This window comes from Panicum virgatum, chromosome 8N (genome assembly GCF_016808335.1).
Source record: "Panicum virgatum strain AP13 chromosome 8N, P.virgatum_v5, whole genome shotgun sequence".
In the NCBI taxonomy this organism is placed as follows: domain Eukaryota; kingdom Viridiplantae; phylum Streptophyta; class Magnoliopsida; order Poales; family Poaceae; genus Panicum; species Panicum virgatum.
This window is the reverse complement of record NC_053152.1, coordinates 15097845-15121483: the sequence shown is the minus strand read 5'-3', so window position 1 is coordinate 15121483 and position 23639 is coordinate 15097845. Positions and strand designations below refer to the sequence as shown.

General features: G+C 48.3%; 1 protein-coding gene across 2 annotated transcripts; it reads right to left on the bottom strand.

The window, feature by feature from the left end:
• Window positions 1-7450: 7450 nt before the first annotated feature.
• Window positions 7451-16021, bottom strand: LOC120685643 (UBP1-associated proteins 1C-like). Of its 2 annotated transcripts, none has more exons than XM_039967696.1 (3): window positions 15743-16021; window positions 8603-8985; window positions 7451-8340 (listed from the first exon to the last, which is right to left on the bottom strand). In XM_039967696.1, exons 1-3 carry the CDS (start codon window positions 15831-15833, stop codon window positions 7711-7713), a joined length of 1104 nt encoding a protein of 367 aa, XP_039823630.1. In that variant the 5' UTR covers window positions 15834-16021; the 3' UTR covers window positions 7451-7710. The 2 variants fall into 2 exon arrangements, with proteins under 2 accessions (XP_039823630.1, XP_039823631.1); XM_039967697.1 differs by lacking the exon at window positions 15743-16021 and adding an exon at window positions 9553-9856.
• Window positions 16022-23639: the final 7618 nt, after the last annotated feature.

Here is a 23639-nt window from a genome sequence, read left to right as displayed (position 1 = left end):
ATCCTCATCCTCGAAGATGTCCTGGCCAAACTCATCGTCACCTGCACACTCCACAGAAGCAGACAAGGAAGGAGTGGACTCGTCGAAGGTTACATTACAAGTTTCGACGATCCGGTTAGTCTCAAGAATAAGAACATGATAGCCTCTAGATTGAAGAGCATAGCCAAGAAGAATGCCATCAGAGCTCCTAGACTCGAACTTAACAAGATTTCCCTCCTTCAGAACAATGCATCTGCAACCAAAAGCACGCAGGTGGGACACTCTGGGCTGTCGACCAAACCGCAACTCATATGAAGTCTTCTTCATAAATGAACGAAAGAAGATGCGGTTGGCAACATGGCATGCGGTGTTGATCGCCTCGGCCCAAAACCGCCTAGGAGTCCTATGCTCATCGAGCATCGTCCTGGCCATCTCCACTAGGGTCCGATTTTTGCGATCAACCACGCCATTCTGTGGAGGAATATAAGGAGAGGAGTACTGGTGATCAAGACCGAGGCCACGACAGAAGTCATCAAAATGAGCATTCTTAAATTCAGACCCATTGTCACTGCGAATAGCCCTCATGGCATGTGGAAGCTTGTTCTGTAACCTCAAGGCAAGGTCTCGAAAGTACTGAAAGGCCTCATCCTTAGTCTCCAAGAAGAAAACCCAAGAGTATCAAGAGAAGTCGTCCACGATCACAAGAATGTACCACTTCCCACCAACAGAGCGCACACGAGCAGGACCGACGGTGTCCATATGAAGAAGCTCGCCTGGGTGCGATGTCATCACCTGATTCACAGGTGGGTGCGGAAGGGAAACCATCTTCCCGTGATGACATGGGTGACAGACAAGGTCCTTTTCCAACTTGAGCTTGGGCAATCCTCGGATCAGATCAAGTGAGCTGAGCCTAACTAGTAGATCAAAACTCAAGTGACCAAGTCTCCTATGCCACTTCTAGAGCTCAGAGGATTGACCAGTCACCAGACAGTGAGAGGTGCTAGGCGAAGATCCAGAAAAGTCAATGCGAAACACACGACCAAGAGGAACAATGCTGCAAACAAAATTCCCTCTGGAATCAAGAACACGCGAGCAACCTCTCTTGAAACTCACCTCATACCCATCATCAAGAAGTTGCGAAATAGAAAGCAGATTAAAACCAAGTTTATCAACAAGAGCAACCTCTCTCAGGGTGAAGTCGTCAGAAATCCGAATAGCGCCAACTCCACGTACCTTTCCTCTGCTGTTATCCCCGAAGACGATGTACTCCTTGTCCTTAGTCGGGGTGAGGCTGGAGAACCATCTGTGACTCCCGGTCATGTGGCGCGAACAACCGGAGTCCATGAGCCATATGTTCTCCAGGCCTCGAGTGTCCTACTCAGTAAGAGGAAAAAGAGCGGGCAAATGGCCCGACACTGGGGTTAGCACAGAAAGAAGCAAACCAGTGTCGTGCCATCTGCTCGAAAGCAGGGTAAGTCTCCTCAAACAAAAACTGTGGCTGGCGACCACCACGCTGAGGAAAACGTGGTGTGCCTCTGCCACCAAAGCCTCGGCCACGCTGACCACCACCGAAAGCACGGTGTGGAATGAGGCCTGTGAAACCACCACCAGGAGCGCGGTATACACCACCGCCTCCCCCTCCTCCACCTACATGACGTGGCCTGGCATCCCGCCTCTGCCCACGTTGAGCTGGAGCGTGTCCTCCCATAGGCTGGTGGAACACCTCCGGAGCACGTCTCTCAGGCTGCCTGCGCTCAAACCTCAACCTCCGAAAGCAGAACTCTGCCAAGTGACCATCCCTTCCACACCACTCACACTGGTAAAGCTCTCGCTTGTGTGTAGGCTGTGGTGTAGGAGTTGGGGCTCTCTGAGGCACTCTGGGGGGTTGAGTCCTCACCTTGGGCTTAGGAATAGGCTTACCACTAGGAGGGAGTGTATCCAGTCGGTTCTTGAGGTGGTTAGGCTTGGGAACCCACACTGGATTCTTAGGTGGAGCTCTGGGTGGCTCAGAGAGAATTCCATCCTTAACTGGTGCTGGCTTAGGAACTGGTGGAGCTGTGGAAGAAGAAGGTGCACTCACACTCGGCTCAAGCATCTCACCAATCTTACCATAGGGTTGGACAAAGTCAGCAGGAGTAAAAGCAAAACCAACCCCAACACCGTCAGGATGCTTAAATTGCTGAACCATCATGCCCAACTGAGGCTCGCGGGCGGACACCCAACTGAGAATCTCCTGAAGGTGGGAGTTCTCCTCCTCCATTCGAGTCTTGTCCTTCCGTGCCTCCTCAAGCTCAGAGATCAAGCTTGGGCACACAGTACAATTAGCAGAGCAAGAGCTAGCGACTGCGGATTTCTCCAACTTCCTCAAAGCAGCATTCTTCTCCTTAAGCTCTTCTCTAAGTGATGGGCACTCCTTACAAGCACCCAAGAGGGTAGGCCGGGACTTGAGCTCGTCCAAGGCCTTCTTGCCCTCCTCGAGCTTGAGCAAGTTCTCATCATACTTGCTCCTGAGCTCGAAAAGGTCAGACATCAAACCGATGCACTGACTGCACTCATCTTCCTCCTCACAATCCTCCACAATAGGAGTAGACTGAGCAATCTCTAGAGCTAGCTTAACTTCCTTCAACTCCTGTCTCGAAGCTCTAAACTGCCTCTTAGCATCCTTAATGATCAAGTCTTGATTATCTAGAGCAGTGTAAAGATCCTCCAACTCCTCAGGAGTGGGGTGCTCAGGACGTACCTCAGAGCTTGGCTCTAGCTAAAGTACAGGCTCTGCCGTGGTGGAAGGAGTCCTGTCGGTGTCGGAGTCGATGGCCATGGTGCAGAAACCGGCTGCCTTCCCAGCATGGAGGCAAAGACCAGTGAAGCCCTCCGTGGCCTTCTTCTTGGTGCTCCGCTTCTTCTCGCCGCGGTGGTGTGAGTCGGAGTCACTGGAGCTAGATGAGGATGAAGACGTGGAACTCTGGCTGGTGGAGGAATGATCCTCGCTCTGGGCGATGAACGCCTGCTTGCTCTTGTACTTGTCGACGTTCTTCTTCCGCTCGTGGTGCCGCTTGGAGCGTCCGCCACTCTTCTTGTGTGAGTGCCCACTCTTGTGCTTGTGGCAGTGCTCGCGTTACTTTTCGTGCCTGGAGCGGTCACCCTCTTCCCTAGAACTCTTCTTCTTGGGACACTCGGCGGCGAAGTGGCCGGTCTTGCCACAGTTGAAGCAGGTCTTCGCTCGTGCTTGTCTGTTGTTGAAGGCTCGCTGGAACTTGTGTATGATCAGTGCAAGCTCCTCGTTTCCCAGCACCTCCAGCTGCTCATCTATCATAGACACAAGAGAATACAAGAAAAAACCTCCAAGAGAAGGGTCAGAGTTAGCTCCAGAGTTGCCTACCAGGGCCATCGACTTGGAGGCGGAGGCATCAGCATGATTGCCTTCCATCTTAGCTCGAGAGAGCTTCTCCACCTTCGAAGTCTTGAGCTTGCTGAACAGCTCATCCACGGTGAGGGTCTCATAGCCAGCAGACTCTATGATAGTCTGGACCTTCACCTCCCAAACCTTGCGATCAAGAGCATAGAGAAGCTTCATAGCCTTCTCATGATCGGAGTAGGTCTGGGTGCCCTGTGGCTGGTTCGCACGCACCTTGTTCACAATCGATTGGAAACGACTGAACATGGTGTCGATGCTCTCACCCGACAACTGAGTGAAGTTCTCATATTCCCGCCGGTGAGTCTCATACAGCCTAGACTTGACATGGTTGGTTCCCTCATGGAAATTGGCCAACCGTGCCCAAATCTCCCGGGCTGTGAGAAGATCGCTGACACGATCGAACTCGGGACGAGCGAGACAGGCGATAAGAGCGTTGTACGCCTTGCTATTGACCTCATGTCTCCTGACCTGAAGTTTGGTCGTGCGGACCGCAAAGTTCACGTATTCAGGGTCCACGCAAATCTCCCAGACTTCGGAACCTAGACTCAAGAGATACGCATGCGCACCTTCCAGTAGTCATAATCGGTTCCATCGAAAATCGGGGGTTTGCCCGGTGAACCCATGGTCGCACAACGGTTTCGAACCGGAGAAGGCTATAGAGAAACCAACCCGGCTCTGATACCAATTGTAGGACCGAGAAATGCGACCTGAGGGGGGTGAATGGGAGCCGATGAAAAATTATCGCGATCGAAAATTCGGCTTAAGATCCCAAGTGAGCACCCAACCCTAGAGTCCTAGGTGAAGTGCAGAGCAGCTACGGAAGAGCTACCCTAACACAAAGCAACCCTAGGAACAAGCGTGATCAAGCACGGAAGCAAAACGCGAAGAAGCAGCACAAGACCAGCACGGTATACTAACACCGGTTGAACCAACGTATACAGCTTGAATACGTCGGTCTATCCGGTGATACAGAGCCGGCAGCAGCAGACAGCAAGCACCGGTTGATCCGACGCAATGTTTCGAACTGCGTCGGTTCAACCGATGCCCTGCACCGGATGATCCGACAAATCAATGACAAACACCGGCGTAGTTGTCCAGAGACTCTGCAAAAAGACGAAGCGAACACCGGTTAAACCGACGCTAAGGAAAGTCAATACGCCGGTTAAACGAGCCAAAACAGCACACACACAAGCAACACCGGTTGATCCGACGCTAATGAAGACTGAAGCACCGGTGCATTCAACAAAAATGCCAAAAACCCTAGCAACTGAACCTTGTAGGCACCGGTTGATCCGACGACCTTGAACCAAACGTCGGTTCAACCGGTGCTGTGCAGAAACAGAGTCTAGAGCATTTTCCAGCCCGTGACCTTTGGAAATCTCGACGATCGAAGGCCCAAATCAGGTTGAAAGCTCACCAAAATTTGCAGGCACGATCACAAAGACCTTGTGAACCTACTTACCAAAGGAATCGATGATTCACTCCATGGTTTGAGAGGAATCGATGAAAAACCGAGCAAGAATGGGGTTTTCTGGGTTTTCTAAAAACTGTGTTCTTGAAGACTCACGACCTAAATTGATTTTAGCACTTGGTTAGAATGATTCAGGTCGCACAAAAGAGCATCAAGTACCACAGCAACAAGTAGAAGAAACCCCAAAGCGAAGAACTCAAGAAATCGGGCGTTTCACACAAGAATCTCCAAAGGAACACGAACCTGAATTCGATTTCAAAGCCCTGAGGGCACAAGGAGGGAAAGGCCTCCTTTCCCACAAAATCTCCTTACAAATTCTTCAAAAATCCATGGCCTACAACATCTTCTACAGAATAGAGGGAAGAACTTGAGAGGGAGAGAAGAGAGAGCGCCCTGGCTGTTGCCTCTGTCTTTTGTTGTGTCGCCAGCCAGAGAATGCACTGAGAGAGGAGGGGCGCTGGCCTTTTTGTTGTGCTGGAGGCAATGCCACCCACTCCCATTCCTTTCCCTTCAAGTCTTCCTCTAAAGACTAGATTACCCCTAAGTGCTAGAAATAAACTACAAGGCCCTTAGGGGCAAAAACGGAAACGATACATTGAAGACCATCCGACGGCTGCGACAACTTGGAGAAGTTTGCTTCGAATCAACACAATCGCCCCGATGTCGCCATGCGCCCTTCTGGAATCCTCACGGGGGGCAGTTTTAGGAAAATTGCCGAAACCGAGTTCGGGGGCGGTTTTGGAGGAACCACCAAACCTTCCCGCGCGATGTTTCCGGCACACCCGCCAAGCCCGATGCCGCCACGTGTCCGACCTCCCGCCGGAACCCTAGCACCTTCATCATCCAGACGCCATAGCCATCTCCCTCCGACTTGGCCGACGTCGACGCATCCCAGCCGTTGGTTTTTCCCGAGCTACCAACAAACTCCACGCCGTTCCACCTTGGCGCCAGGAGTGGATCGCAACGCGGCCCAGCAGTGGCCCAAGCATCTGGGCCGCCCTTCTCCACCGCACGGTCATCCAGTCGGGCCTCCAATGCCACCACAAAGTCTCCCGCCTCCGCATGGTCGTCGAGCTCCCTGCCACCGCAACGCCGCCGCATGGTTCATCGGCACGCGCCTCGCTCTTGTCCAAACCATCTCGCTACCACCACGCCATCCGTGTACCTGCACACCATAGACCAAGAACTGGCGCAATCTCCACAGAGTCGCGACTACACATAGTTAGTCCACTCCACGTGTTAGCAATCACTCATCACACCAAGGAGCAGGCCTCCACTGCCTCTCAGTACTTGCATGATGAAGAACGGCTAGTTGTCGGGCAAACTAGCAAAGAAACAGTCGAAGCTCTCGCCAGTGATGGACCCTGTCGGTGCATGGACACTGCCGGATTGCCCTAGTCCGACCAGCGAGCCTAGGGCGCCATCCTTGGTCGTCGGATCAAGTGATGAACAGCAACATGGGGTTGGAAGAGGACATAAAGGAGTTGTAGTTGTAAAAAGATCGATTGGTTTGTTGGATGTACTCAATCGGCCATGATCTTCTAATATATAGAGGGGGTGGTCTTATCGAAGTTGGAAGCCTTTTCAAGGAGTATTTTCCAAATTTCCCACGAGTTTGGAGCAGTTCGGATCGGAATGCATAAGGCCAGATCCAAAACAGGGTCTTTTTTATGTCCGTTGGTACTACCAGCACCAGTTCTGTCGGTAGTTCAAATGTCTGTCGGTACTACCAGCACCAGTTCTGTCAGTAGTTCCAACATCTGTCGGTACTACCAGCATTGAAGCATCTTCCTGAAGGTATAACTCTGTCATTCGGACTCCGAACTGGACGTTCCATATATGTTTTTCGACTATCTCGATAAGAGGAACACAATGGTGAGGCCCGTTTCATATTTTGACAACATCACAAAATGGACAATTTTGGTTGTCAATAGTTGAGGAAGGTTTTTGGGGCCATCTCAAACATGGAGGAGGCGAAAGCCGGTGTGTGGTGGAGCTAGAGGTGGCGGAGCAGGAGGAGGGAGAGAGATAGTGAGAGAGATGGAGGGAGCGAATGAGTGAAGGAGAGAACAGGAGAGTAGTAGTCATGGTGAAGGGGAGGGACGCTGTTCTAACTCATAGTATCGGATTTCTGGTCATCAATGGAGGTCTGGTCAGGGACAGGAGGTCCGGTGCACCTTGGTGGAGGTGCTTAGGAAAAACAGTTGATATCGCGGATGTTCAGTCGAAAGCAGATGTCTGGTCCTGAGGTGCGTTGTTCTCTTTTCTTGTTAATCTAAAATGAGAAACTTAGATATCTCCAAAAATAATGTAATTATTCAAGTAGATGCTATAAATCAAGCAAGATTCATTTTGCTTTGATCTAACAAGTTTTGAAATTAAAATTCTTACAGAATATTATATTTGAATTTTCAGCTAAACTGTTTAGCCCCAAAATGATTTCTAAGAATCCAACAAAAATCATCTAAATTCATGATTTGAAAATTATTATTTTATCATGTAATTTAATAGCATACGTGCCATGGTGAAATCCAAAGTTCTTGAAAAGCACATATCAAAAATAAGGTTTTTAATTTAAAATTAAATTCTAAAAACATTCAAACCATGCTGAAAATTTACATGGATTGTAAATACGATGCACATGTATGCTCCATGACATGTTCACAAATTATTGGGCTGTTACAATTCACGCTGAAATTGAATAAATGATGAAACTACTGTACGCTAGCATTACTACAAATTGTATGAACGCACAATCTAGTTAATAGATAGTATGTAAAATAAGTTGTACTTGGCGAATGAATCACAACTGATGAAGTCTAAATATGGTGCTAGTATCCTGCAGTCAGCAGCCATTGAGCTTTGCCAAATGCTTCTTCCCAGTGCGGTGGTGAGCGAGCATCTTTTCGCTGTTGCACTGCAAATTGCAGACCTCGCAGAAACTCAATGACAGATACAGTTTGGCTTCTTCTTCCTGTAGAAGCAGAAAATTCAGACGGTGTCTCTTGCCTCTAAGGTGGTTCTCCAACTCTGACTGACGAGTGCACCTAGCTTGGCAAAGGCTGCATATCCAGGTTGGAACTCGGCCCTCTTCATCCTGTGGCACATTGTTCAGATCTGATTTCACTTTTGGGGATGCGTAATTGCTTTCCATGTTTTTGCATTCTTCCATCAGGGCTCGGATATTCCTTTGGTGCCTTTTGCCTTTCCTGTGGTTCTCCAGGTCTGATTGGCAAGTGCAGTTGGACTGGCAGAACCTGCACGCCCACATTGAAAGTGCATTTCCTGATTTCTCAGCAGTTTCTTTCGCCTTCTGAGATTTTGCATTGTTTTTTGATACCAGGGATGCTACTTTTGACCAGTGCTTCTGCCCTGCAAAATGCTCCCGTAAGTTGCCCTGACTGGTTGCTTTTACCTGGCAAATGGAACAGGTCCATTTCACAGAACAAGGGAACGTCTTCTTGGGCAGCATGGTCTGTTTGAGATGCAGTTTGATTAGAGATTCAGCACCACTGGCAACAACTTAGTCAATGGTGAAATAAAGGAGCATAATTGCTACCACGCCTTTCTCAACACAGTTTGATTATGTCATTAGCACTTGAAATTGTGAAACACAAGACACGCTACTGAAATCTCCATATAAAAACTCTACAAAGCCGTAAATACATACTCTAAATAACTCAAATGTAGATTGTAATAATAGATGAAAAAGGAAAACATCATGGTAAGTTGCTCACCTCACTGGACTCATCAGGTGCTGCATTCTCCTGACCTGCCGCCTTACCATTACCACCAGAAGTTCTCAAGCATTCATCTACGAGATCTGCCGTAGCAGGCTTCTCAGATTCCCTTTCTACACGCCCATGCGCTTCATCTTTTTTCTTCGGATCATGGACCTCATCGACATCGACGTCACGCTCAGGATCAACTGAGCCTCTGCCATGTGATACCTGCTTATTGAAGGCGAAGGGCGCCGCCGGCTTAGCACGCTCAGCATCAGCAGAGCCCAAGGCCAAGGCGCACTCTATCTTGCCAAGCTCAGCCAAGATGATCTCCTGGCGAAGGCGGTCCTTCTGGAGCTGTGACAGCAGTGCGTCCCTGATCACCAACAGCGAATCCCCTGCACAAGAAACGTGAAATTCCTGATGGTCAGCGCGAACATTACGACATCACCAAATGAAGAAGACAGTGTCATTCAACGTAATCACTACATCAGCAAAAGTTTCACAAGAATTGATCACATCTGAACCAAATAGAAATGAAAAGATCTTTAGCTCCCTTTTTCCCCGCTGTCCTTGTGCTCCCCAGTAAAACGAACCAGAGAGGTTAGAGGTACATGATGGTGCAAGTTTAAACGCAGATACACACTTCGCTGCGATGGATGCTTAGAGTTAGAGACCAAGTCAAGAAGAACCTTGATCTAGATGCTGCATAGCATGTTTCATTTGTGCATGATTATTTTTGTGGCTAACCGGAGGCGATAAAGTTATAGTCCCACCTGCAGGACCCATGGACAAGCGGGCATTACTGGCCAGCGAATGGACCCCACAGATAAAGTTATAGTGTTTGATAGCGGAGTTTGAGTATATTGTCCATGGGACCTGGATGGGTCCCCTCCGTCTCCATCATGGTGGGGTCCATACGCTGCTCAGTAAGGCACGCTTGTGGTACGTGTGCGCCTACTTACCAGGCTGATCCCTTGCCAGGTGTTGTTGAAAAGCTAGCGCTGCTGCAGGCGGCGTGGCGTCGTCCTCGGTCACTGTGGTGTCAAACGCCATGAGACAAGATTTTCAATCTGCATGCATTATCCAGCAGCTGGATTCCCGGAGAGACTAGGATCCGATGGTGTTTGAATTAGATTTTGGCAACTCTTTGCCTTCCAATTGGGGATGAAAATAGGAAGGAAACAAGAAAATAGAAATTCGAGATATCCAAATCTGTATCCATGCAAATCTATTCCGCTTCCATCCTAGGGGATGGAAATAGAAAGAAAACTGTAAAATGAATATCCAACATATCTGAATCAGTATCCATGCGAATCTCATCTGCTTCCATGCTTACTTCTAACGGTCTAAAGGGGGGGAGCTCCTTGCTGCGACGTTCTGGCTGTTGGCCCTCCAGATGGTGCTCCCCCTGGCGCTCATGGAGCCATGTCTCACGGGCATCACGTCTCGCAGTCCCAACAGGATAGTGCAGAGATGGCGCCGGCTGACCATCGACCTCCCTCCTGGTGCTCAGTGGGCCCCTTGGACTGCAACGAGTTGGGGGTCGATAGCACTACGTGAAAGGTGCTTTTAGGTAACGTGGCATTGGTAACGTTACACGAAAACTTTAAGGTAATGAGTTGGCCATCAATTGGTGCCCGTTACCTTTGATGTGTCATTGATAACGGGCCTCAAATGACGGCCGTTACCATTAACACATCAAAGGTAACGGGCGTCAAATGAAGTCCGTTACCTTTGGTTTGCCAATGATAATGGGCTTTGTAACGAACATGGCACCATTGATGCCATTTCGAGTGATTTTGGTGATCAAATGACAACACAACACTTGGACTAATATGATTGTTAAGATGATCATTCTCAGGCTTTTAGGTTCAAGTGATGACAAAGAGAAAGAGAAGATAGGCGTAGCAAGGCCCGATGGACTGCCCCTACGGGGGTTCCGCCTTGATACTTTGGTGCAGAAGGGAATCGAAGCCAAGTCAGCCTATAGGCACCGGTTGAACCGACGGTCCAAAATAGGGCATCGGTGCAATGGCCGTCCTTTGTACCAGAGACGATGTCAAGTGCCCAGAAGAAGTTTCTTCAGCACCGGTTCAACCGACGGTGCATCGGTGCATACCACCGGTGTAATGACGTCAGCGTCCAGGAGAAGATTCCTTCAGCACCGGTTGAACCGGTGAGGCATCGGTGCAAAGCATCGGTTCAACCGGTGGTCTCTGCGTCAGCCGACAGGAGTCCAACGGCTACTTCGTGTTATGAGTGACCGGATGAACCGACGCTACCTTGCCAAGAGGCATCGGTTCTTCCGGTGGTACGCAGATTTTCAGCTAACCGTTGGAGCAACGGCTACAAGACTTGGTGGCCTATATATACGCCTCACCCCGGCCATTTGAAGCTTGCTGGAGTCCCAAGACACCTCATACACATCCAAGAACATCTCCGAGCCATACAAGAGCTCATAGATCATATCCTTAGCTTATAGCACTAGCTTTGTAAAGTGTGAGTGCTAGATTAGCTCTTAGTGAGTGTGATTGCAAGGCCTTAAGCCTTTGTGCTGTGGTTCTCTAGTGAACCAAAACAAGAGCTTGGTGCGCCGGCACCTTGGAGCGTGAAGCTCGCCGGCAACGTCATCGACCCTCCGACTTGGTGTGGAGCGGCGAAGACACTTTGTGCGGGGGACGTGGAGACCCCCATCCTTTGTGGAGAAGCTCCTTAGTGGAACCCGGGGCTAAGGTGACCGTGATTGTGTTCACGGAAGAGACTTGGTGACCGAGTAGCAATACTCTTAGTGAGTGCTACAACAACGTGGATGTAGGTGTGCCTTTGTGGCTAACCGAACCACGGGATAAACACCCGCGTCAAGAGTTTGCTATCTCATATCCCTCTCTTTAAGCTTCCGCATTTCATACTAGCAATTTGTGTGCCTTTACTTTCATAGAATAGTTTCTTGATAGGAAAGGCTATAGGTTGCTAAACTCTTTTGGGATAGGGGTTTCACACTAGAACAACCTAGTTGCACATCTAGATAGCATGTTTTAGTTTAAGCTTTGTGCAAACTAGTTGGAGCCATAGGTCTAAGTTTTTATTAGTGCCTAATTCACCCCCTCCCCCTCTTAGGCTAGAGCACCCGATCACTTTCAGGCTTCAAATAACGGCCATTAACATTAAAACATCAAAGGTAACGGGCATCAAATGAAGTCTGTTACCTTTGATTTGTCAATGGTAATGGGCATCATATGAGGTATGTTACCAATACTGATAGTGGGCCCAGAGGGAGCGACCGCATGGGGTGATTGGTAATGGGCTTCAGTAATGGATGTTGTCTAAAGCCCATTACACTTTGCATGTAATTGGTAATGGGCTTGTACCCGTTACCGATGACCGGTCATCAGTAATCCAGAAATGGTAACGTTGGCTAAGCTCGTTACCAATATAAGTCTTTGCCCATTACCAATTACCCTGTTCTCATGTAGTGTAGCGTTGTGCCGGTGCAACAGCCTCTAGTGACGTTGGATCTGGGGGTGATTACTGCCGTGTTTTGGACGCCTTCATTGAGTCCATAAAGCTACCTTTGGAGCAACCTATCCTCGCTACGCCTCCATGACTTCCGTTCTCAAAGGTTAAGGATGCTGACTGGGTGCCACATCGCAGCAGCAGGTTAGCGGCCAAGACTGCTCATCGGGCGGCGAACCAAGAAGCGCAGGCCACAAAGGTGATGCTCAAGAAGATGGGCCTTGTTGATCATCAGGATCGCCCGGACGAGTCGGTCTTCTAGTCTTTTCAGGAAACATTCAAGGCGCCGCTATCCTCCTCCAAGCAGGTGGCCATACGCGAGCTATTTCCCGGTCGACATCGTCGCAGCAAGGCCAGCACGTGACAGCATGCTGTATGTCTGAGAGCAGATGCAGCTACAATGTTGTTACTCGGTCAGATATGTAGTATTTCTAAGCATTTTGCGCGTTGTTGCAGCTGGTTAGGGAGTTTGGTTTGTGTTGACGCTTGCACACCAAACCACACTACCCTTGCTAGCCTGTGCGTTCTTGTTGTAATCTTCAAACTTCTTTCCTCTTAATGAAATACAGGCAAATATGCATGTTTGTGAATAAAAAAAGTGGAGTTATACACACCATTCATCTCTTAGCTTATGATATGTAGGTATATATGGATGCGGCATGGTGTTCAATGACAAGGGGGTGAAGGTCAAGCGAGGCTTGGCGCCGATGTACCAAGGGCGCGAAGGGCATGCACAGTGGCGGATCTAGCATTTAATAGAAGAGGGGGCTGAAGTCGTCTCCAACCTCTAGAGCCCCTTCATTCTCTCTTTCATGTAATCATGTCTAAAAAAATTAGAAAGAGCTAAAGGAGGGGCTCCATTATTATGGAGGTGGGGCTTGAGCCCCACCCGCCACACCGCTAGATCCGCCCCTGGGTATGCGAGAAGGCATATATACCGATGGATCAAGTGTAGGTAAGGCCATGGGTGATCCACATCGATCACATGGAAGGCACAAGAGTAGATGGAGCGAAGAGGAAGACCATGAAGACGTGTTGACAAGTCAAGGAGAGAGACAAGTTCAAGTGGCCTCTGGGACAAGTATCGTCTATTATTAGGTGCTAAGGGTATTTAAATCATCTATCTATCATGGATCTAGGTGCGGCTGTGGGTTTGACGGGCAGCGCGCCAGCAGGGCAAGCGCAGGCAAGCGAGCGGCACAGTGCTGATGCGGGTTCAGAGTGCGGTGCACCTAGGCACAGCGGTGGGTCTGGCGCGTGGCGTGGCAGCGATGCTAGTGCAGGCACGGTGACGGTGCCGCGCAGCTGTGGGGCGCATGCCGAGGCACGATGGTGGAGCGGCGCAGCTGCGTGTGCGGCGTTCCGTGGCCTGCCGCACATCACGCGCTCGTTCCTGGGTGACCTCCTCGTGCTCTAGGTCATCCTTTGACTACAACGACGACGAGCCCAAGCTAGGGATGCTGAAGCGCGGGCACAAGGGCGAAGGCTCCGTGGTCACCTCGCTGCTGCACGCCATACATGTTGTTTCACACAGGGTCGTAGATACAATAATACTTGCACGCAGCACGCATTGCCTCCACTGGAGTGTGTTGCCGCCGATGTAGTGCCAATCATTGAGCACGTGTTCTTTCCCACCGCATCGCGCTGCGGGCTGGGTCCATGTCCTACCAGCTCGCTAGGCTCGCAGCCCTGCTGCTGCCCGCACCATGCCGCACTGCAGACGAGGGTTGCACGCGCCGTGACCGACTGACCGTGACCGGTCAGAGGCCATGGTTCTGATCTCCCTGGTGATCGCTGCTACTAACGTTGCCATGGCATACCAGACCAGATCCTCTGTGCTGGGCCAGCCCTCTCCCTATGGCGGTCCATTGGCAGATAGCGTCCTTGTTGAACACATGCGGTGTGGCGCCGGGAGTCCCTACGGCGAACGTCCCTCTAGCTCTCCTTCCTCTCCTCCTGCAACCTCCACCTCCTTCGGGCGGAGCAGCGCGTCCCGCGTGGCAAGGCATGGCGCAAGGCAGCACGATGCGATGCACGATAACAGAGCGCTCCTGCATTCCTCCCTAGCAGAGGCGGAGCTTGACGAAGAAATCAAAAGGAGCCAACCCATGTAACTATGTTATAAACATTATTATGTTTGACAAGGGGTATGTCCCACTTTTGTCTGAACTATGCTCCGCCCCTGGTCCCTAGAGCCTAACTCTTGATTCTTGAGTACGTGGTTGCCTGAAAACACTGGAACCAAAGTCACTGAATACGCGTCGGAGAAGGGTGAGGGAGGAAGAAGAAAGGTCAAGGGGGCAAAAATGACATTTTGTTGTCTTCCTCTATCCTTCTCAGCTAAAAAACCATTATTTTAATAGATACAATGTATTCTAGCAACTTTTTCACAAACAAGTGTCTAGCAACACATTGAACCTTTTTTGGTGTCGGCTGGCGACATTACATCACTTTTAGTGTCTCATAGCAAATTTTGCCTTTTCTAAATCGATGAAATTTGAGATGAAGTGTAGACCTTTTTTATGAGATCTTTTGGACAAAGACTCAACATGTATGGACAAAGCTATGATTAAAATTTCATTGAATTTAGAGGTCGGACTACTTTTCCAAATCTTATGTGCTGCTGATCCGAATACTCTGAACTGGTCCGGATATTATGGTCTAGCCCAGATACTACGAATTGGTACATATACTCTGTCTTTGACAGATGACCCTAACCCGGATCATATATGAAGGATCCAAGAGCTCTAGAACCTGGGCCATCTAGACTAACAGCGAAATCCAAAGCAGAGCCCCCGATGGTCGCCTGGAAAATGAAGCCCACCGAGGGAGGGCAAAGCCTGAACTTGCAGCGTCCAAAGGAAGTAACAAGGAAGAAAGCCCCGCGAGAAGAACCAGAAGAGGTAACAGAAAGGCCAAATTTCTGAAGAACTGCCGCTTGCACGCCAACACCAGGGCGGAAACTGAGACCTGGTAGCTCCATGCAAAGGACTTCCGGATGCTCCAGGGTCACGTTTGGAAGATCTGGGTTTTCCGGCCAACTTTGGTTAGGTTTTGTATCGTTCCTTTTGTTTTTATTACTTCTACACTAATTTTTAGCACGTGCAGAACTGCAAATTTGGTAGAACCTTCCTAGAAAGCAGCGTATTATCGGAGCTTTATGCTGGTGAGTCGTGATTACGCTAAGGACCTGCTTCCTTGACGGAAACTGGGGTTTCACTCTTCAAAAGAGCAGGCAAGCAAGAGATAAAGCGTAGGTCGTCCAGATTCTCGGGTAATTGGCACGGAAAATCAAACAATCGCTTACATGATTAATTCTCGACGAAATAGATCGCTTCATTCCTTGTTCTCCCCGAGAAAACCGAGCGCTAGCTGTAATAGTACTCACTGTAATTTGAGCCTTCTACGAAATCTAATAGTACTGTAATAGGGTAGTCTGGCCATTTTGGTTTCTTGTACCCGTGCTGTTCTAGGATTTCCTCCTGTTGCTTTGCTCGGCTTGGCGCTGGTAACCCCAGCTGAACTTTGCAAAACTCTTATTGCTTTCCTAAAAGCAGAGTGATTCTCCTCTCTCACAAAAAAAAAAACGCGAGCGCAGAGGTAGATGACGGCAGTGGGAGGAAAAGCCGCGTGACATACCGTGTGGCAGCATAGGGTCGGGGGAGCGGCTGCTGTCGTCGTCGACGCTGGCCCCGACAGTGGCTGGGCGGCCTCGGCGCGCGGACTCCATCGATCGGCCGGCCGGGGGAGCAGCGCGAGGAAACAGATCAAGAAGGTTTTCGTTGCTCCGGTGATTGAGCAGAAGGCGGAGGCGCGCGAGAGGAAAGGGGGCGTGCGAAAGCAATGCACACGGTAGGAGGAAAAGCTGAGCCGAACCCCTTTATAACGAGGACGGTGGAACAAGGGCCTCCTGAAGGAGAGCAGAGAGTAGTAGCATGCTTAGCAGGAAAGCAAAGCAAGCAGCTAAATAAAAACCGCGGAATCCAGCTTTCCCTGTTAGGCTGTTCCCACGCCATGTGCCGACCTATGTCCGTGTGGTGACTCACTTGCTACTTTCTTTTTTTTCCCTAGAAATGATTGCTTTATATTATTCCCTCTATTATGCTTGCTTTATATCCCCTCTCTTTCGAATTTCCCTGAATAATTGCTTTATATTCCCTCCCTTCTAAAATATTAGTATCAAAGTATTCAAAATCTGTACCAAATTATAAAGGATTCTAATGAATTAACTCCCACGGCACTAATCGGACATGTATCTGCCATTAAGGTTTTAAATCGCAGGCTGAGTCATTTAGCGGAGGCTTTATCCCAAAGCTATAACAAGATATAGCATAAGATATTGTATTTATTGGTTTTATTAAAGACATAGAAATTTTCAATTAGTTATGCACAGAAACATAGAACTGCGAAAATTTCATAAACACAAATAATTAAATACATGTCCAGAGCTCTAGCCAGGATAACATGTCTTTAGGTCAATTACCTCACAGTTATTTAATGAATCAATATACTCACAGCTTTAATCAATCAAGATATAGGAGATAAGAGTGACTCAGTTTTTAGCCGAGATTGGTCCATCCAACGAATATATGGTCTGATTAAAAACAATCGGACGGCTCCTACAACCTAGATGACATGGCTCAATGTGAGAGCAGAGAAATAGCCATAAATGACGTCACTACTATAGAACCCTTAATTTGTCACCAATCCGGGACTGGGGCTTCCTTTAGTCCTGGGTCTGGCAACCAGGACAAAAGACCACCCTTGGTCCCACACCAATGGGGACTAAAGGTCCCTTTTTTTTTCTTTTCCCTCTTTTCCTTTTCATTCATTTCTTTTCATTTCAGTTATACTTCTGTATTGGAATTCAAGCTAAGTATGAACTCCACTAATATATATATATATATATATATATATATATATATATATATATATATATATATATATATATATATATATATATATATATATATATATATATATATATATATATATATATAGTAGCTCTATTAAGTACCCTCGGTATGGAATAAGTAATTCCATATCCGAGCTAGCCACCACCCTGGGCCGTGCCGGCGCTCGGCTTCGGGTTTTCCCCGCGCTGAACCGGTTCCTTTTTTTTCTTCCCCGTCTCCCCGCGCCCCCAAAGCGGTTTCTTCTCCCCCACCCCAGCTCGCGATCCCTTTCCCGTTCCTCCTGTCGCCCCCCTAGCTCCCGATCCATTTCCCGACGCTGCTCCTCTCATCGTCGAGGACTGGCGCTGCCTGACGCCACCAGCTGCTCCTCCCGACGTCGCTCCTCCCATCACCGATCCGGGGACTGGCGCCTCCCATCGCCGCCGATCCGTTCCCGATGCCGCACCTCCTCCCGTCGCCGCTCCCCTCCTCTGACGATGCTCCCTCCTCCCGACGCCATTCCGCGAGACCGTCCTCCCGTCGCCATCACCCCCAGGAGATCCTACTATGGCCCGCCTATGAGATCCTCCCCTGGCCTGCCTCCAGGTCATGGATGAATCGATGGCACGGCGTGGATGAATCGCCTGCATATCCCCACATTCAAGGTGACGCCCTCCCATTCCCAATGCCGCTCACTCCTCCCGTCGCTGTCGATCCTCCTACGGCCTGCCCTCCGATAAGGTGATTCCCCCTCATCTTTTGTTGTTCCTACGGTTAATTCTGTGCAAGCTCTAGATTTGTCTGCCGGTGCTCATTCTTTGATGAATCGTTGCTGGTTCTGGTTCCCCCGACAGTACAAGGTGCTCCTCTATCCTCACTCCATTCGATTCCCCTTGATTTTGGTAAAATTTGTTGGTTCGTACCCGTCCAGGTTTAGTTCAAATTAGGTCATAATTTGTTGCAATCGGTAGTTGTGTCATCCTTTTCCCTGTTTGCTTGTTTCATCATTCTTCAGTTTTCCTTCCGTGTTCATTTCAATGGGTATTGCACCTGACTCTGTCGATTTGCAGGATGGATTCTCGGCAGAGATTGGTCCACATATGCATATCTACCCGAGTAGGGTGGTGTTCGAGCAGCTTCCGATTTGGTCGTCAATCGCGTGCCCTGGTTCCAATCGGCTCAGCCCTGTGGATTGGCGACGACGGCCACCAGGGATCCAATCTCCTCCACTATAGCTTGGGGTTCCTTCCCTGGAGTGGCAGGTTTGTTTGGATGAGAATTCATTGTTGCCTACAGTGAGTCTGATGCCTCTCTTTTCTCACATTAATTCGATTCTCCTACTGTTGCCTGATTACCCCTATTGGTGGCGATGCCTTCGACTACTCCAACAGTGACCTCCGCAATATCATCAACATCGGCCGCGATGCTCGTACCATGATCATCTCTAGAAGAAAGGAACAACAAAAAGCAGAGGCCTATAGTCTAACCTCTAATTACCGCATCTCTGATGGCTATGAGTGGGCTCCGCGCAAGCGCCGTCACATCAGCCCTGCGCCCATGCCACCTCAATGTCAGCAAAAGGGCAAAACTCCACTAAATGAAGATCAAATCTACTACAAGCTACACAGTTAGCGCCCATGGCACCCAAAGTCGAAGCACTCCATCTTTCAATGCAAGACCTTGCACAAGGCCCTGGGAGCACCTCCTCCTCCCGACGACGAGGGCCCGAGTGCTTTTAGGGGATGAATCCCTTTTTTCTAGTTGTTACAACTTAATCGAGTACTTTTACATATAGGGTCCACTACCGAGCCCCCATATTGTTTGAATGGCCTTGTTAATGAATCCCTATATTGAATTTTGACTTGCATCCATAAAGAAGTATTTTTCACCGCCAGTTGTCCACTCTCCTGAACTTTACTTTCTCGGTCGACTACCTGTGGTATTCGCTAAACCCTCTAAAGGTTTAGTGCATCAAAACTTTGTAGTTTTTTCGCCGATTGACTACCTGTGGTATTCGCTAAACCCCCTAGAGGATTAGTGCTTCAAAACCTTGTAGTTTTTACGCCGACCGACTACCTATGTTATTCGCTAAACCCTCTAAAGGTTTAGTGCATCAAAACCTTATAGTTTTTTCGCCGACTGACTACCTGTGGTATTTGCTAAACCCTCTGAAGGTTTAGTGCATCAAAACCTTGTAGTTTTTTCGCCGACCGACTACCTGTGGTATTCGCTAAACCCTCTAAAGGTTTAGTGCATCAAAACCTTGTAGTAGCTAGTGATTGGGTTTGCAGGTGTATCAATTTTGTTTCTCAGGTGATTGGGTTTTTCAACCGAAATGGCTTTCTTAGGTGGCTCTTTTGGTGATTCAACGAACACACCATCTTTGGGGTTTGAAATCTCTCCACTCGGCTTAGGTGACTCAGGTGAAGTGGAAGTAGCTGGTTTCTCACTACGTTTCTCCTCACTGCACTCACCAACTTTCTCATACAATCAGTGGAACTTGTTAGGCTCAATCACACTCCCAATCCCAAAACCATCAGCCCTTTTAAACTTCTTAATCATGATGCCCAATTGAGGTCCCCAACTTGACACCCAACTGAGAACTATGCGCAACTGGATGTTCTCATCATCAAGAGTTTTCTTAGTAAGTTTAAGATCATGCAATTCAGCAATAAAAGAAGGACAAACATCACAAGCAGGAATTTCTGATTTTGCAGTAGAAATATATTTTTTAAGATGCTTAATTCTAGCACAACTATCATCAAATTGACTCTGTAAAGCTGGACAGGACTTGCAAACATCGAGTAGCACAGGTCTAGACTTGACTTCATCTAAAGCATTTTTAGTTCTATCAAGTTCAACAAACAAAGGGGCATGTTTAGATTGCAGAGAAGCTAGACAAGCCATATGAACAGCACATTCATCACATTCAGAAATATCTTCAACAGAAGGAGCAGATTTAAGAATGTCAATTTGTTCCAAAGCTTTCTCAAGCTCAGTCCTCAGCTAGGATCATTCTCGAGCAGCTCTTTTGATCAATTTATCTTGCTTGAGCAAGCAATCATTCAGATCATTTACTTCTAGGAGAAGTTGTTCACGGGTTTGCATTACCTCAGTTTTAGACTCGGAGTCATTGTCCTTGTGCTCATCGGCATCGATAGCCATGGCACAGTAGCCGCCGCGGTCTCTTGTTGGTGTAGAAGCAAAGACCGTTGATGTTCTTGGCATCCTTCTTCTTCGACTTGCGGTCGTCATCCTCCTCACTAGAGCTTGAATCATCATGATAATCGGTGTCGGAGTCGACATCGCTGAGAGAAGCTATGAAGGCGTGCCTTGGCCTTCCTGCACTTCTCCTTCTTCTCGTGGTCGTAGTACTTCTTATTTTTGTCCTTATCATTGTCCTTGTTGTAGTCATACCCGCTCTTGGACTTGTTCTTGTTGGGGCAGTCAGCAATGAAGTGACCAGACTTGCCACACTCAAAGCAGGTGTTGTTGCCTCTTCGCCGGTTCTTGCGGTTGTCGTTGAAGCGCATGAACCTCCTTGTGATCAAGGCAAGCTCCTCATCCTCGAGAACTTCAAACTGCTCCTCTGAAACAGACAACAAAAACGACATGGTTGATTTGTTAGCCAAAGAAGAAGACTGTTCAGACCCTGACATGAAAACCAAACTATGAGGATCAGTAGGGTTCACATGTTTTGTTATGAACTTCATGTCAACCTTAGCCAACTTCAGCTTGGAGAAAAGCTCATCAATAGTAAGAGTCTCATATCCTGTGGACTCAATAATTGCATCAACCTCCATGCCCCACACATCGCGATCCAAAATGTGTAAGAGCTTCAAAGACGGTAATATTTTCTTTCATTTTGTTCACAATAGCAAAAAATGCTAAAACAGAGCATCAATAGACTGGCTAGGCAAATGAGAGAATTTTTCATATTCACGGTGATAAATCTCGAAAAGACGTGCCTTCACTTGATTTGTTCTATTGTGAAAACTCTGAAATGTGGACCAAATCCTATGAGCAAGGTCAAGATTCTCGACACGATCAAACTCAGAGCGACACAAACTTGCAAGCCAAATATCAACAGCCCTGAGCTGTTTGCATGGTACTTATCCTTATCCTCTTGACTCACGCGAACATGAGGAATTGCATAATTAGCATCCTGAGCGATTTTCCATACCTCTGGTCCTCTACTATTGAGATGGGCTCTCTGCGAGTTTTCCAGTATCTGTAATCAGTTCCATCAAAGTAGGGAGGGGCGGTCGAAGAGGTACGCTCAGAGGTCGCCATAATGGATCATAGAGACCGGTTAATGTGGAGTGATCCTAACCATAGCTACCAATTGTGGAACCGGAACGGGTCCATCAAAGGATGGATCTAGACATCAAATAGATATGCTTAAAATTTTATGCTAATCTTTTTTTATATTATCAAGCATATTATTACACATAAGAATAAAATTTTGTATATATTTTTTTATGTATTATTTGCTCCCTACAATTAAAAAGGTGAAAAAAGATTCGAATCCGTATCCGATCCGTATTCGAATTTTTATATCTATTATTTGAGAATATATATGACTCCAATTCACTGCCCAAGACACCTATCTTCTAGTCGCCAAGATGACACAAGCCAACTGGTGACATGCTCATCCCAGGAACCATTAGGAAGCCATGACACAAAGCGGAAGCAACACGGAAAACAAAGCAAAAACTTACACCGAAAAAGAAGCTAATCTACTTCTAAAGCACCCTGACTAAGCATGCATAAATTAACTTAAAAGGCAAAATAAAGCTAATTAAACTAGCTAAATTAGTAAGCAGAGATTTACGAGCATTAAAACTAAATAAAACTAGCTAACTAAGTATGCAAAGGGTTTAGAAGCTAATTGCAAGGTTAAACACTAAAATAGGAAATAAATGTGAGAAGAAATGAGAAACTAAATCAAACTTGGGCTCCTAGGCTGCTTGTCTTTCGGCCTGTGCGCGTCTCCCGCCCTCCCCCCCCCCCTTCGCCTAGGCCACTTGAAGCCTACTGGGTGGCCTGCTCCGCTGTGGGCTGCGCCTGCCTTACGCAGGCCATGCTGCTCCCCGTGGGCCGCTTGGCCTTCCCCTCCTAGGCCACAGGCCTGTGGCCTAGCTGGGCTTTCGAGCCTACTTTGGCACATGTGGCTTGCCTCCCACTCAAGGCGAGCGAGCATTGGCTACCGCAGCTGCTCGTGCCGCCGCCTGCTCACCTGAGCAAGTGCCGCACGCCGCTGCTTGCCGTGTTGCGTGTGCAGCACTGCTCACCGCGCCCCCGCAGCGCATGCACGTTGTCGCTCGCCGAGCCGCTCACTGCGCCGCTCGACGCCTCCTCCCCGAAAGCTCGCAAGCAAGAACAGGAGGAAGAAATGAGGGGGAAAGCAATGGCAAAAAACCTAAAATTTCAACTTGAAATTACTCCCTCAAAACGCAATGAATCGAAACAAAACTTGAGCCATAGATGCGCAACCTCAGGGATTAATAGATCAAAAAGAAGTTTGCAAAAATATCGAGTATAAATCGCGAATAAAAAATCACACAAAATACCCTAAAAATCATAGAAAAAGAAAAATGCAGGGAACAAGAGGATGAAAACCAAAATCACATAGTAAGAACTCAAATCTTGAAGCCCGAAGGGCACGGGAGGGTTAGGGCCTCCATTCGCAAGAAAATATCCACAAACTCTAATCCAAGAATAAAAACTAGAGAGCAAAATAAATTGGGGTGAGAGAGATAAGATAGACCTCCAACTAGCCATGCTATCTATATAAGATCTCTGGCAAAAGACTATAATATCCCTAATGATATTTCTAGGATAACTACCCACGCATGGGCAAAATGGTCTAGATTTTTGTAGAACCATCGGACGGACATGCCGCCTGCACGACTTCGCTTCGTCTCGGCACAAGCTTCGCGATGGCGCCACGTGCCCTCCATCTCGGCAATCCGGCTGCACTGTACGCGCCTCTAGTTTTGAGGCCCAAACCGGAAAACCTGTCTGCATGATGGTGTTGAGGTCCAAATCGTCCATTTTCACTTGGCCACCACGCGACCTCCTCGATGTCGAAGCGTGTTCAGTCTCCGCCAAGCCCCTAACACCTCCGTCCCGCTTGACTCGACCGATGACGTCTCCATTCATCCACGTACTCCCGCTCTTCGGTGCACCACGTGGATCGCCCGTGACTCTGCCCGGACTCCTCGAGTCCCTCGGTCCAAACCTACCGCATCCATCCTTCACCGCCCTTGATCCATCGGCATTAACCTTTCGCTTGACCTTCACCGCATCCTTCGACCGTCATGTCGCATCCTACGCCTACACGTCACGAGCCAAGAGACATCAAATTCACACAATGTTGTCAATCCCTCATCATCCGAGGGTGACCACTCACCTTTCTTTTCCCTCGAGCGGCGGGTGACCTATTCGTCCGTGGCTCCATTGATCTCACCCACGAATCGAAGGTTTTTTCATGGAATTTCTTCTTCCTTTTTTTGATTCTTGTTCTGATTTGATCTCTTGTTCTTTCTTTTCTTGCCTCTGTAGTTTGTTCTGGTGACTCGCCAAGGTTTATCCAATTGCATAATCCATCGAGGATTTAAGGACAGTATTTTATTGAT

Excerpts from the sequence above, each read along its gene's own strand:
- LOC120685643 (XM_039967696.1), bottom strand. The coding sequence starts at position 15,833 with ATGGAGTCCGCGCGCCGAGGCCGCCCAGCCACTGTCGGGGCCAGCGTC. Across the intron at positions 8,986-15,742 it reads CGACCCTATGCTGCCACACG|GGGATTCGCTGTTGGTGATC; the intron begins GTATGTCACGCG and ends TTTCTTGTGCAG. Across the intron at positions 8,341-8,602 it reads CACCTGATGAGTCCAGTGAG|ACCATGCTGCCCAAGAAGAC; the intron begins GTGAGCAACTTA and ends CATCTCAAACAG.